At 50.7% G+C, this 15377-nt stretch overlaps 1 protein-coding gene across 2 annotated transcripts in view; it reads left to right on the plus strand.

Annotated features, from left to right (window-relative positions):
• The window catches only part of SEPTIN9 (septin 9), a gene marked incomplete at its 5' end in the record, with an annotated part of 119701 nt that overhangs the window by 64650 nt on the left and 39674 nt on the right, over nt 1–15377 (plus strand). For both annotated transcript variants that reach the window (XM_080356268.1, XM_080356269.1), the window contains one exon: nt 7184–7843. In XM_080356268.1, the coding sequence (XP_080212394.1) occupies nt 7184–7843 (660 nt within the window). The remainder of the gene's footprint in view (nt 1–7183; nt 7844–15377) is intronic.

The raw sequence follows: 15377 nt of genomic DNA on the forward strand, positions 1-15377 counted from the left end.
CATAATCGTTCCAGATATTCATGTTTCTAACTCTGATATTTGATATTTAAGGCAATGTCTTTCTGCAGGACCATTATCAGGTTCTTTCCCTCTCCTGACCTCCTTCCCTGCTCCTGCTGCAGTGAGCTCTGGCACCTTCTTGGTCTTTAGAGGTGGGACATGGACACAACAGGCCAAATGACTCTAAATCCTGGTTAAAATTGAAGCCTGTAAAATGAGTCACTGGGTTTGGGTCCAATTCTTGATGGGGATGTGCCTGTTTGGTGGGGGTCAGGGTCCATCAGAGGACCTCTCTGTGTGACTGGGGTGGGCTGCCCTGTTGTGCTCTTTAGCCTTGGGCCAGGGTTGTGTCCTGGCACCTCTTTTTTTGTACTTGGAAAGTGCTGTCTGGTCCTGACACCCTTCTTCTTTGCCTGTGACGAGGTCGGCAGTTTGCGCCCACTCTCTGTGCTGGTGCAGGAGAGCCATCCGTGCTCCCCTCCTTGCTGCACAGAGGGTGCTGGTGAGGAGTAGCTCTTGAGCAATTAAGAGTTTATTAGTATCCCCAACTTACTCTGAAAGGCTGCCTGCAGATTAATAAGAACTCTTTATCTCCTGATGGCTGTGACTCAGGCTTTTACCGTGATTGCTTTTGCAAGGTTGTTGGATGGAGATCAGCACCTGGGGCTCCTGGGGACACCTTCAGAGCAGGGTCCATCCAAGCCAGCTCTTGGCTGGTTTGCGTGCCAAAAGGTGAGACATCATGAGTGTCTGTCCCCTTGCATCCATCCTCAGGTGGGGACATCCCCATGTGGTGCTTCTGCTCCTCAGCTGGCGCTGGGGACATGTGCTGGACTGGGTGTTGGTACCATCAACGTCAGGCACGATTGCAGAGCAGGGGACACTGTGACCACATTGGTCTGTGCCACTGTCCGCCCAGCAGTAGAGGTGGCAGTTTGAGTAAGCATCACAAAATGATGTGTCCCTTACTCCTGGTGAGCTGGGTCGTATCCAGCTTGTCCCAGCCCCAGGAGTCTGGGCTGGGTTAGTGGTGAGGACATTGGTACGTGGCACCATGCTGGCACTGGCCACCTGGACTGGTTTGGGTGGGAAGGAGCATGGTGAGGGCTGGGGGTGGGGCTGCATCTTTATTTTGTCTGGACAGTGAAAGCGCAAAGATGGAAAAATGTGGAAAGAATGGATTTTTTGTAATTTTTAAAAGCATGTTTAGTTTACCAGGGAGGAGAAAGGAAGAGGGTTCTGCCCTCTGCCAGCAGTTTGTACATCTACTTGAGTTGTGGTGCTGGATGTCCTCACCAACACAGGTGCCAGAGCTGGCTGTGGTGGCACCAACAATCAGCGGGCAGCACCGCGAGCCTGAACGGCTCCTTCCTTTAGCCACTTTGACTAATTTACCCTTTTCTGTAGCTTTCTAATCAGCACTTTGCAACACCACTCATCAGAGCGTCTTCTCAAGCAGAGAATTAATCACTTAATGATTTAATCACCCAGTCCCAGCACCAAGGCAGGTCACCCACCTGAGTCACTCTTGACGTCCCCTGTGTGGGCGTTGGGAGTCGTGACTCATGGGGACGGCGTCTGGGTGCTTATGGCTTCTTACACCAGTGTGGTACCAGCACCCCAGCTGGTAGCACAGGATGGTCTGGGATCTGCATGACCGTCTGCATCATACTTTTGCCTTCTGGGTAATACTTTTAAGGCGTTTTAGAAATATTAGTGAACCAAACCAAATCTGCAGTCCCCTGGGAGGCACAGAGATTTATTTCCCTCCTTCCTCCTCCCCTTATGAAAAGAAACTGGAGCACAAACCAGAGGAAAAAGCTGCAGAGAGCCAGTAATGCAATCTGCTGGGCTGGATACCCTGTATTTTATGTAATTTTCTGTACAAGTATGAAATTAATATAAGGGATGTAAAATATACTGGTCTGATCTGGAAGCATTTTGCTGAGGGTTAATGGTTATATAAACCAAAGTGTAATGGAGAATCAAAGCTAAAATCTTTCTAGAACTGCATTATAGGGACTGGAAAGCTGGGATTTTGAATTAATCTGAGTGTGGATGTTATTTTTTTCTATTCTTAGTCCTGACTTTGCTTTTGCATGTTCATTGCTGATAAATGAGAGGTTTGCTGCATTTGGCTCTGGTTGTCTTTGTGGCTTATTGCATGTGAGTGAAACGTTGCTTGAAAGGCTTTGGTTAATGTCAGAGCCCTGAACTTGCATTTATCCCCAAATTTCCTTCATAAGTCAATTCTTGATGCCATTTGCACAGTCCAGGAAGGCACTGCATATTGACAGCATGTTCCCAGTTTTATCTGCTACACACAATTCATGTCAGACCATGCAATCTATTGCAACTTCTTTTGAATGCTGTTTGTAGAGTCAGTTTGTTTGTACATAAACTGTTCATAACCTGATGCAGGGTAGCATGAGAGTCCCGTTACAGCAGCAGATTGTCATTCTGTATTTATATATATGTGTTTATATGTATGTATTGCAACAAGGTTGGTTTATTGGTAAAAGGAAGATGTGAAACCTCCTGGCACAAACACAGGGAAGGGATCCAGCAGCCCAAACTTCTCCCTTACGTTGAATGACCAGTAGCTTTGGGAAAAGTGCTTTTAAAGTTTCCTGCCTTCATTTCTCGGGGTGTAGGAGGGGATGTGATTTTTTCAGGCTGTTTTGAAGCTTTTAGTTTACTCATAAAGCTCCGCCAGCATGTGTAGCATCTCTTGCTGCCCACACTGCCAGTGAATTTCCCTTCTCAGTCCCATGTTTTTGACCCCACCGAGGGGCTCGGTGCAGTTGGGAGCACCTTATTGTTGAGGATGGGATAGAGATATCCTGCTCTGGCCCTGCAGCAGGGGTGCAGCCCCCTTCCCCTTCTGCTGCGGGACCTTGGGTTTAATATACGATATGTATATTATGTATATGTATATGATATATATATATACGATATGTATACACCTTGTAGATACATGAACAACATCCTACTTGTCTCTATAACTGAGTCTTTAGTTCACTCAAATGCACCCACCTCTGTTACAGATGGCGGCAACAATTCAGTGGCATCATGAGTGGTGGGTTTGGATAAGCCAGACCCAGATGGCCCTGTGGTAACCTGGGTGAACACACCTTTTACAGTCAAATTGGGCCAGAAAACCACCATGAACATCCTGCTGCCTGGTGACAGGGGTCTGGGAAGCCATGAGCGGTTAATGCTGTGTTGGGTTTCCAAGGGCTCCTTGAAAGATGAGACCTGCAGCCTCCCCCTCTTTCCTCCCCGGGAACAGGAGGTGACCATCTGGTAGCAGTTTAGAGAAAGTCAGCGCTCTCAAACGGTCCCATTGTATCGGGCGGAATAACAGGGCGCCTGGCTGCCCTTGTCCCATAAGGCTCTTATGTGTCAAAAAAACCCAAGAAAAGCTTTCCGTGCTTAAGCAAGCAAGCAAACGTAACCCCCGGGTTACAGAGACCAGGGGAGGGGCAGAGGATGTTTAATGGGAAGCAGTTGGGCGCTGCAGCCGCGGCAGAGCCCGAGGCTCCGGTTGAGAAGTGGGTCCCGAAGGAGCCAACATCCTTTGCTGTTTATTTTGGTCTCCTGTGTTCTCTGCATAGAGGTTTCCTTGTCTAAAGCACCCTCTCGACTGTTTCTTGGGATATTCTGTTTAAAAAGGGAAGAAAGAAGGAGCAGATGTTCCCTTGTTGATGCACTCTGGGTGCCAAAGGGTGCCCGGAGCCGGGCTGTGGAGTGGGCTGAGCTGCGGTGGATGATGTGCTGTGGAACCTCGGTGCTCACCATCAGGAAATGCGGAGCCCTTGGGCAGGAGCCAGAGCCCTTCGTGGCATCTGGGTGCCCTTAGCTTGGCTGGGACCCCCAAGGAGGGACTTACCTTCTGGGAGACCAGTGTGTAGATACAGGGACCCAGCTGTACCACTTGCTTGTGACTTCTCGGGAAAAGTCTTGGCTGTTGTATGAGCTACTGGGATTTGACACAGACCTCTGCCCTCTCTTCCCAATTTGCAAGATCCCTAAAGAGCGACTTTAACTGGTGGCGTGTGACCTGCTGGTTCTTGGCCATGGGGTGACCGGGAATATGCAGCGGCTGTGCTGAGCAGACATCTCCAGCGCTGCAGCACAAAATAGAAAGACATGTAAATATTTTGTGGCTTCTCAGGCCTCTTCTTGCTTGGGGAGTATTCAAGACGGGAATGAAGGCACACATTCCTCACCCCAAAGCGCCTGGCTGGCAGGGACCACGTTTGGGTCAAGACTGTGGGTGTTGTGCACAGCTGACAGAGCTGCCTGCATCAGGTCTGTCTAGGAAAGCCTGTTCCTCCCTCCTCTGCCAGGATTAATATTGGTATTTTAAAAAGCTATTCCTGCCTGGCTGGCGCTTTGGAGTGGGGCTGCAGCTTGGTGATGCTGAGCAAAACACCACTACCTGGAGAGCTTTGCAAAGGTCTTGTCCCCCAAGGGACATCGTGTCAAGGGGTTCCCAGCCCAGGCGTGTGACAGTCACAGGCAAAGTCTACCTCTGAAAGGAAAGTGCTTGGAAGTTGCATTTTAGGGGATTCCGGGATTTCCCTGCTGTGGGAGGGAAGCTGCTGCCTTCAGTGATGGTGGATTGAGCCAGAGCTGCCTGAATTGGTTTGGAATTGGTTAAAAGGAAGCGTATGTCAGTGTAACACCAGTTTGTGCTCATGCCCCTGCCCCGCAGCACAGAGGAAGGGGATGAAGGGCGATGCTCAGCACCTCCGCCTCTTTCCCTGACAGCTGCCTCCAACACCAGATCGGATGCTGCTGCTGGGGCTGGGGAAGCCCTGCTAATGCCAAAAATCCCCTGGGAAATACCATAGTGCGGATAACCCTGCAGCGTGGCCATCCCAGACCCTGCTCGGGGCAGAGACACCTTAGCCCAGGGCATTGGGGACATGTAGACCTGGAGCCCCACGGGAACCTGCAGCATCAGCCACGACTGCTGTTGTGGGACCCCGACACTATGGGCGTGGGGTGGGGGCCCTGCAGCGCTGCCCTGCCTGCAGCTCCCCTTGCTGTAACCAATGCAGCAGCTTCCCGCAGGAAGCCGGGAGGAGGGTCATCTGGAGCAGAGGCTATTTACTTTCCTTTCTTGGCTCTGGGCAGGACAGGCTATTTTTAAGCTTTTTCTTTTTTTTTTTTGAGAGAGCGAGCTGTTTTGCTTCCTGAGGTCCTTGTCTCTTCTCTGTGCAAGAAGCAGGGGAGCTGCAGCCCTGCTCGGTGCCACCGAGGGCCACCATTGCTGAAGGTGACATCCCTGAGGATCATGCTCATGGCGGCGGGTCTCTGTCTTGGGGCTGGAAACAGACCTTGTGATTCACCATCCCTCTCCTGTGCATGGGATATTTCATCCAAACCATGTTTGGCTCAGGGCAGTGGCCAAATGTGCCGGTAGGGGAAGCTGGGTACTGAAATCTCTGTGCAATCAGAGGCACGAGGTGGCCATCCCATCCCACAGAGAGCCACGAGTGGGAACGGTCTTGGGTTGTCCCCAGGCAAAGTAGTGACACTGTTGGGGGAGGAATGCCACCGGGACCTGGGAGTCCTTGTGATTTTGCTGTCAGAAACTGTGCTGAGCCATTTCCAACCCTCCCTTGGGGCGACGGTTCCCTGCCCAGCCGCTTGGTACCTTCTTACTGTCCCTTGGAGCCACAGCACCAGCACAGGAGGTATTATTTGGATGGCTTGGGTCTCCTGCATCTGTAATCACAATTTTGCAGCTCTTCCTTAGGCTTTGTGAATCCTTTTGCGTCTGGGCTTTGACCTTTTTCTCCTTTCTGCAGAAAGAGCTGGAAAAAAGCCATTTTTGGGTGTTGTATTTAGTCCAGCCCTTCGATAAGGGCAGGGGATGGCTGTGCTCCAGAAGGGCTGTGCTGGTGGCATTGGATGGGTTTACCCTGGACTTGAGGCCCTTCAAGGGGTTTGAGGCCAAAAGAAAGGGCCATGTGCAGCAGCTCCAGCATTGCCACCGAGTGATGCCACCCTTTCTTTTGGCAGGGGGACTCAAAGGAGCTGAGATGATGGAGATGGTTCATGCAATGAAACCCAGAGGTCAGCGAGGCTATTTGTAGGCAAAGCTCATTATTGGGTCAAAAAGAAATCTCCAAACCACTTGGTACTGAGGTATTTCCAGAGGGATGTTCATTAAAGAAAGATGCTCACCAGCGTTCCCTTTGCTACTGGGTTCCTTGAGAGCATTTACTTTCAAACTGTTCCTCCAGGTGCATCTGTCATGAGGTTTTTAGGCTACTCTGTTGAAGGGAATAAAATGAGGCTGAGCTGGCTGGCTGGAGGAGTGATGAGCAGGTTTTCACATCCATGAAGGAGCTGGCAGTGCCCACCTGGGCTGTGTCCTCTGCTGCTCTTACCCACCTCTGAGAGCACAGGGGCAGATCCTGCGCGGTGCTGGGACTCGGTGAAGGTGGGACTTTCCTGCCTCTTCAAGCGTGAATCTAAACATCTGATCTGATGTTGCATCCACCTTTCTTTGCCTTCTGACTTCCCTGTTGACAAAATGGAAGTGATGATGTTTAGATTTTAGGATGTCCCTAAGGCCTCCTGGTTGGCCGCTTCTTTGCATCGGGGTCTCATGTTTTCAAGGCACTTCAGTTTTTGGCTCAGGTGGTCTCTAGGGTTGTTTTCAAGGACATGAGCTTCTCTGTCTGCCACCTTTGTTTTTCTGCTGTATTTATATGGACTGGGTGTTCTCCTGGGATTGTTCTCACGTTCCCGACTTGGACTTTGCTGGCAGCAGGCACCGGGAAGCCTATGTTTATCTGCGCATCCTTTGGATGCAGGAGGGAAGGGGAGGCGATGGGACTTGGGCTGAGCCAAGTCCTGTGCCGTGCTGCGATGGAGCCCCCTGCTCCCCTCCGAGCATGGGTGGGATGGAAGGCAGTGTGGGGATGGTTTCTACTCTGGGGCTGAATATTCTGACTCTGTTTCCAGCTTTGTTACTGGGTTTATAACTTTTCTGAAGTGATGGAGCCTGGCTCTCTGTCCCCACCTGCTTTAAATGAGGTTATGAACCCTTGAGTGGAGGAGCAGGACTGGGGTTCTGAGCCTCAGGCAGTGTCTGCAAGCCTCTCTTGAGATGCTCAGATGGATGGTAACTAAATTCTGAACTCCTTCTCATGTTTTTCAGCTCTGAAAAGATCTTTTGAGGTCGAGGAGGTAGATCAGTCTTCAAATTCCTCCACCCCACCAAGACGGACCCCAAACCCCCTCCTCAGGTCCACCGTCTCCAGCTCCACACAGAAGTTTCAGGAACTTGGTGCCAGGAATTCGGAGCCATCTGCCCGACATGCAGACCCCACAGCCCAAAGATCACCCAAGCCCTCTCTGAGGAGAGTGGAGCTCTCTGGACCCAAACTGCCCGAGCCGGTGTCCAGAAGAACAGAAATCTCCATTGACATCTCATCCAAGCAGGTGGAGAACTCCACCTCAGGGTTGTCAAGGTTTGGCCTCAAAAGAGCAGATGCGCTGGGGCACAAACCCCCCGAGCCCACCCCAAGGAGGACTGAGATCACCCTCGGCAAACCCCAGGAGCCGGGTCTCCGGAGGGTGGAGGCGCCACCATCAAAGATCCCTGAGATGCCCCAGCGAAGAGCTGATACAGCCAACGCTCCTGTGCCCGACACGGCCACCAAGCGTGTGGAAATTCAGGTAGCCAAGGCTGCCGAGGTCCCAGCCCCACCGGTGCGGCAAGCGGAGAGCTCAGAGCCTCCCCTGGCCCCCCAGCCTCCCCAGGCAGAGCCAAAGCCACCGCCGGTGCTGATGGAGAGCCCACCAAAGAGAGAAGAAGGTGAGTACAGCTCCGGGCAGCTGCTTGGGTGAGACCTGTCTTTGTCCCTTGCTGTGGGCTCAGAGCTGAGCATTGTGTCCTGCTCTTTTAGCTTCAATGGTGATGTCCTTCGAGGCTGGTTTTGGATCTGTGCTCAGTTGTGTCTACATACGAGGCTGTTATCCTGGGGTTTATCGTGGCTGAAAGAGCTGTCAGTTTGAATCAAAAATGCTATCAAGTCTATAAGGAGATAAAAAAGAAAATGCCAAAACCTTGGGTGCATGCAGAAAATTACAATTCTGGCAGCTCTGGCCCTTGTGTGGACCCACCTCTCTGTGCAGCATCTCGCAAAGCCTTGGAGGTGCTGGAGAGGCGGTGGCTGGGGAAGGGATGTTGTGTTGGCCTGTTGTTTAGTGTTGCTGCTTATAGTTGTGGGGCAGAAACCGCCTCTTCATTAGCAGGAGTCAGGGTTTTTTTGGCCTTGGAGCCAAAGTGTAATAACATCATGGACCAGAGCCACTATTAAACTGGAACCCTGGCTTATATTAGCTCTATCTTGTTTTTGATTAATCTCGTATTAAATCCAGCTTCCCTCCCCCACAAGCCGTCATTTATTCTGTCTTATGTTTTGGAGATTTTTTTTGTCTTTTTTGGCCTATTAATTATTTTTCCGTTCTCCATCACCCACAAACCCTCTCCTGTGAGGGATGCAGTGGTCAGTTGGAGGCCACCACCTCCCCACCCCACCCTGAGTCTCTCCACAGGGCTTGTGGGATGACGTGTGGTGGCCAAGCCAGGACCTGGGAGGTCCATGCCTGGCCCCAGAGCTGGACCACAGGATGGTCCCTTACTCCATCTCCTCTCCTGGGTCACGGGGCTGTAATGGGGTTTGCAGAGTGGCTGGGTTTCAGCATGTGTGCATGGTCCAAATCAAATCAGGAGTCAGTGGTGGAGATGATTTTGACCCCATAAGACTCAAGCGGGTTTCTCTCACTGTGCATGTGTATGGTTTAGGTGCAGCTTTTCCAAGCTGGGTTTTAAAGAGTGGAAAAACACCTGTAGCAGGTTGGTCCAACTCCAGCTGGCCATGGCTGAGCTCCAAGAGCAGCCCAGTGATGGGGTCAGCCTGGGCCTCTTGCACATGCTCTCTGTCCCCAGCCGCCATGTGTTTGGGGCCCAGGAGGCCCATAATCTTCCGTAGGTTGGTGCTTGGCCTCATCCTGATGGGTTTGGGCTGCTCTGAGCACCTTCCTGAGCTCTGATCGTTGGACACTTTAAGAGCGGAAGACCATCTGAGCTGCTGAATCCCCCAGCTGCCTGGAGGAGGGAGAGGGAGGGCCCTTTCCATCAAAAAGGACTCCAGAAGCCCAGGACAGCTGCTGGGGATGAGTTTTTTCCAAGAGCCAAGCTGTCTGGGGGTCTGTCTTGCAGAGCAAGCCAGCCCTTGGTCCTGGTACAAAAGGAGCTTTCAGTCTAAATGCCTCTAAGGAGAGCCAGGAACCAAAGTAGAAGTGGCAGGGAGGGCTATGGCTCCTTGTTCCTCCATGTCAGCACCAATGTACAGCCCAGAGTTGCTGCCAGAGCCTGTGTCCACTTCCCGGTCACCTCCAGCCTCCTCCATCACCATGACTTGAGGTTGCCTTGGGCTGCTCTCACGCAGGACCCCATTTGAGGGCGCTTCTCCCTGTGGTCCACGACACCACCCTGGGGTGATGCTGAGTGGGTGGATGGCATCTGTCCTTGTGAATGGCTTAAATGCATGAAGGAGTTTTGGGGAGGCTGCGCAGGGACCCTCAGGGAGCCCTGTGGATGGGTGGAGGCACGTTGCCAACGCTCACCAGCTCCGCTGCAGCTCTGGCCCCACCACAGCCCCCCAAGTGAAACCATTGGCTCCCTGATGTCTGCAGCAGAGACAACACATGGTGTGAAGTCCTGCAGCCGAGAAATGCTCCCGTGGTGCTGGATGCCCCTCGATCCTGTTGCTTGGTGGCTCTCCGGCACAAACAGCTGAGCAGGGGATGCAGGCAGCTGCCTCCAGCTGCCCTCAGCCCTGTGCTGGGACTTGTCTTCCCCCAGCTGCTGGGGCTCAGCTGTCTTGCCCTTAACCCCTGGGCCCACTGCTGAAGGTATGCAGGACAGCGTGTTGTGCAGGACAGCGTGTTGTGTAGGGAGAGGCTGGTTGGAGGAGAAGGGCAATCACTGAGGGCTCAGCAGTTCAGAGCAAACCACAAAGGAACAGAATAACTATAGCACTGAGCTGCATTAGGGTGGTGTGGCTGGTGTTGTGGGCTCAGCCTGTTCCAGAGCTGTAGTTCTCAAGGTGGAAGGAGGGTAGGAGGTGTCTTCATGGGGCAGAAGAACAAGAAATATTCCTCCCCATCCCTGTTCTCTCCGAGTCCTCATGCTGCCAGCAAGACAGGCTCTCCACTGAGGCTCTGCTGTCTGCTCCTGCTTTCACCCCATTTTCCAGCTCTTGACAACTGGAAGGGCCACAGTTCTCCTCCTGCATGGTCCTTTCTTGCAAGGATGCTCTGGAGCTTGTTAAGGTAAATCAAGGCAGATAAAATTAATAAAAGGAGTGTTCACCTCAAAAGGTCCCCTCCTCCTATTTTGCTGCAGAACAAGCAGGATGGCAGCAGGAGAGTGAAGCAATTCATTTTTTTCACACTTTTTTCCAGCCTTGGACCCCTAGGGAAGCCTTTTCTTTAGCACTTGCTATTTTAGACGCTCCCTTAGAGTTGAGCTAAAATTTTAAAAGGCAACTTTTCTTCTATGCTGTCCTGGAAGGGTGCTGTGCTGGAGGTGGGGGTTAGAGGGATTTGGACAACTATTAACACAGTGATGTTCCCTGCAATGAAGAGGCCATGGCTGAGTGGAGATGCAGTGAGTAATCATTTCCAGCTCCCCGAGCTGCACTGCAATTTAACTGCGCAAAATGATTAAAGCTGTAGGGAAACATTTCCTTAAAACCAGCTGACACATTTGGGCTAGATTACGGGTAGTCTGTCTTTTTTTAAATTGTTGTTATTATTTTTAATGGGAAAGTGCCTACAGCCCGAGATACCAAATGGAAGGGCTGAGTGAGAAACGCCGAGTCCCATTTTGTGAAGTCAGGTGCCAAAAATGAGATAAACTGGAAAAATGGAGAGCTGCAGAGCCAGTGACTTGCAATGAAGGAGCAGGAATGTGTGCAGAGGAGATGGTCGCATCCCATCGCAGAGTCGCTGCCTGACCCGGGTGCCACACGCACAGGGAGGGCTGGGTGCTTCCTGCTTTCCCCTGTTACCATGTGCTGTGTCCCTGGCTCTTCAGGGAGCAGCCAGCACACCTCAGTTCCTTTTGGGGGATGTATTTTGAGCACTGAGGTGTCAGGAAGGAGGCCAGGTGATGCAGATGTGATGGTACTTCTGCGGCAGGTCTTTATGCCCCTGGGAGCGCTGTTGCCAAACACATTACATTGTGTTCATCTCCAGTGACACTGACATTCACGTGTCCCGTTCTTCGTGTCTGCATGGGCACAGTTTATACCGATGCCATCACAGTCCACGTGGGTTCTCCAGCTGTGCAGGATTCACCCTGCCTGTCCTCAGCCTCCAGTGCAATCACACAGTTAGTTTGCCCTGTTGGAAGTCCCTGAGGGCCTGTAGGAAACGCAGTGATCTCCCCAGTGGAGATTCATTATGTGAAGGAATAGTTTCCCATAGGAAACCTTATGGTTCCCAGTTCCTTGTGTTGTCTTGTTTGAGACCAGGAGAGGGCGAACCCGGTGATGCTGAGCTGCAGAGTCCTCCTGGTGCTGGGCTTAAGGACCTGCTGGGTCTCTTCCATTGCTCCGTTGGGCCTGTGGGCTGGGTTGTGCATCAATGTCATTGCGTACGGATAAGTGACACTGGAAGGTGATGGGAGATGCAGCCCTGGCTGAGGATGGCGTGTAAGAACCAGACTCAAGAGTTTCTCTGTTTATATTGTGGTATCTGCACATGTGGAGCCCATGGCGGTCGTGCTGGGGAACATGCTTCCCGACCATCAACTCCTTTGGCATCTTCAAGATTTCTCACATTTAGGTTAATCATCCTACAGGCTGATAAGGCAAATAAAATCCGTTATCTTGACCAAGATAAAACAAAGAGTTTGCTTTGATCTCTTGCAGTAAGGCCTGGCCGCTCGTTTTGTGACTGTTGTCAGCTGGGGGAGGGAAGCGATGGCAATGGTGATGAACCTTCTGTAGTTAAGAAATCATTTTTTCTAAACTATTTCTAGACCTCTGTCCCTGCCTGAGATGTTTCTGTTGGCCAGTAGTTGAAGGGACACCATAGGCTGAGTACGGTGCCAACTCTATAAACTGTGTAAGAGGACTTGAGGAACTGAATTGAGATTATAGAGAGATAACTTTGTTTTGAGAAGATCAAACATTGTTGTGAGCAAAAAACAAAACTTGACAGCAATCCAGTTGTGTTCTTTACTCCTCCAGCAAACAAACAGGCACACAGACACTTTTGTATTGTCCAAGATGCTGCAACGAAGCTGAAGTGAATGTGGCTATAAATGGAAGAAGCAGCTGGTCTTGGATTGCAGCCTGTGCTCAGGCTTCTTTGGGCCCAATTTTTCTTACATCTGTTATAGGTTTTAAAGGAGGGACTTGGGGAGAGGGCTCCTTTCCTTTGGGTTAGTTGAATTTGGGCCATTCATTTCATTCGTCTTCTGAATGGGTCTCTGTGTAGAAGCTCCCTGGATTTCTGTAGGGTCATACGCATCAATATTTCACTGTCTTGAATTGTTTCGTTTTATTTTGGCATGAAGATGCTACCAGACATATTGGGAGACAAAGCTGGACCGAAGGGCCTCATACAAAATATTTTGCAAACAACAAAACTTTGCAGATGTTTATGTGTTTATGACAAGCAAATTATTTTAACAAGCTATCTAAAGTTGCTGTGGCAGCATGGGGCTTTTTGGTCACTTGGCTCCTCCTTGACTTGTATTCTCTGCAGTTTCTTCTGCATAGAAGCAGGGAGTTGGGGTTTGCATAGCAAAGGCAATTTGTACAATTGGGATGAAGAAAGATTGAAATGAAACGTCTTTCAAAACCTTGGAGCTCAAAGATTGCTGGTGCTCTAGAAAATATGAGCATAAACTTGGACTTATGTTTAGCTTTTCAACCCCAGAGACAGTACACAGGTTGTGTGTGAGTTGGCTGGTCCTACCAGCTCCTGGTTGTCCTCTGAATTCTGGGTCTGCAGAAACTTTCCATGGAATTCTTCTAGCGTAATCTCTGGCTAGTGTTTCCAAGGGCTCCAGAAATATTTGGTGGGCGCTGAGCACCTACCTCCTTTTGTCTCGTTGTAAATTCAGCCTCTGTTCATCTAAGACCTGTGCAGGGAATGTGCCTTCTGGATCCCATACACGTGGCTTCATCTGTAGATGCTGCAAGGCATTCACCCTGATTCACTTGAGATGACTGCGCTTGAGCTAGTCATCTGGGTGTCTGGCTGGTGTAAATTGTGTCCTCAAAGGGTTTATTAAAGAGAGCCTATGCAATCAGTTCAGCTAGAGATGTCTCCATTTGGGTAAGATAATTTTTGTATGTTATTTCCAGATTCAAAGAGATGGAGGTGGAAAAGGATGCTGTAGCAGGACAGAACTGCACAAAGCCACTAATCCCTTGTTATCAATAGTGCTTCTTGGCTGCCCAGCAAACCTGGTCCCCTTGTGTCAGGTTGTTCTGCAAACAGGTCTCTGTGGACATTCATTGACTTAAGTGCACGGGTCAGACTGTCTTTGATGCTTATCGATAGTACTTTAACTTTTTATGATGGCCCTATCTTCTCCCCTCTCCTCCTCTCTTCCTGTGCATGGAGTGGGACAGACATTCCTCCCCTCTCTAAAGAAAAGCTCCATTTGGGAAGATTTGAGGCAGAGAAGATTAGATGGGAATCCAAAAGCATATGGTGCCTGGGAGGAGAGGGCGGTGATAAAAGTTAATGATACGTAAGCTCTTGAAAGGAGCTTTCTCAGTTACAGCTGTATGGTAGCTCACAGGTCTTAAATAGTAGGGCATTGCTTTCAACTCCAGCACGAATGCACCTGGGGTGTATTTCGTGTGTGACGGGTAGATCTGGAGGGGTATCGTAGATATTGTCCTTCCCAGCTTGGGCTGCAGCGCCTGCCTGTGTTTGCTTCCCCTGCATATTTTGACACTGGATGGGGGTGGTGGTGTCCTCTGACCCCTTCTCTATAGCTCTGGTACACAGAAATACAGGATGAGTCCCTGGTTACAGTCATCGAATCTACGAATGCGCAGGCTCATGCTGTTATGGTGTAGAAGTTGCTGTCCTCCATCACAACGTGTGATGTACCTTGGGTGGTCATTGGCAACTCATTCCCATCTCTAGTAGAAATAATTTCAAGGACCAAGAGCCTGAAAAACACTGAGAAGATGACAAAACGTTGGACGGCAGGAGAGCCTGGTCAGGATCCTGCCCTCGCTGTTCACTTACTTGTTGCCTAGGGTGAATCCCTCTACCCATTCCAGTTTCTCCTTTCGTAGCAAGGAGCTGGTGAATGGGACAAGAGGACTTGGACTTGGTCCTTGCATTGAGTCCTTTCTCCTTCAAGGTTCATCTGGTTATAAGGAAATGGCTGGTCTGGGTCACAGACTTGCAGTGGGGTCGAGCAGGGTGGGAGAAGCTGCTCTGCCCAGTTTACTGGGATGGCTCCGGTAAAGGAGAGGGATCCTCCGCTGTCCAGGAGGAGAGGGAGGGTATCAGATGGTTCTTGGATCAAAACCTTCTCCAGTCTACTCCTCTCTTCACTCCACTCTGTCCTAAATTTGAAAAACCTGTAGTTTGGAGAGGAAAAAAAGGATCTGGAAGGCAAACTGTGTGTGTGGGGAGCAGATGTGGGGTGGATGCTGCCTCCTGATTTATGAGCGATGGAGACTGCTGACAGCGAGGGAGGTGGAGCAGGCGCTGGTGGGTGTTTGGGATGCTCTCTGCCTCATGTCTTCCTCCCCTGCTTCCATCTTCTGCAGATAGGAAAGAGACTGGAGATTACCTTGGAGTTGTTCAGATTTATCCTGGGAAAAAAAGGAGTAGATCTGAGCAACTTTTCTGATAAAACATAATTGTTTAGACAAACTCTGGCTGAACTCACTTCCTCCTGCAGCCCAATGCGCAGATAGAGGGGGTGGAAGTGGGAGGCCAAGTTCACAGGCTGCTGAGGCCCTCCCTGGGGTCACACCACCCCTGAGATCCCCTGTCTAGCCATTTTGGTGGCCTTGGAGAAGACAAGAGGATGCAGTTGAGTGCTGAGGATGATGCACAGGCTTTAGGTAGTTGAGTGCTCTGAAATATGGAGGAGACCTTGATAACGCAGCACATCAGTGCTGAGTGCAGGGGGATGCGGGTGGTCCTGGAGGGCAGCATTAGATCCATCACGGTTCATCTGCAGAGGATAGACCTCGGTTGCCTGTTGCTTTGTGGGACATGGTAGGTGAATTTGCTCCAGACGTGCTCTCTCCAAACCTGGTGGTCCTGGGTGTAGGGTGCTTGGGCAG

Source organism: Nesoenas mayeri (genome assembly GCF_963082525.1).
Source record: "Nesoenas mayeri genome assembly, chromosome: 19".
Lineage (NCBI taxonomy): Eukaryota > Metazoa > Chordata > Aves > Columbiformes > Columbidae > Nesoenas > Nesoenas mayeri.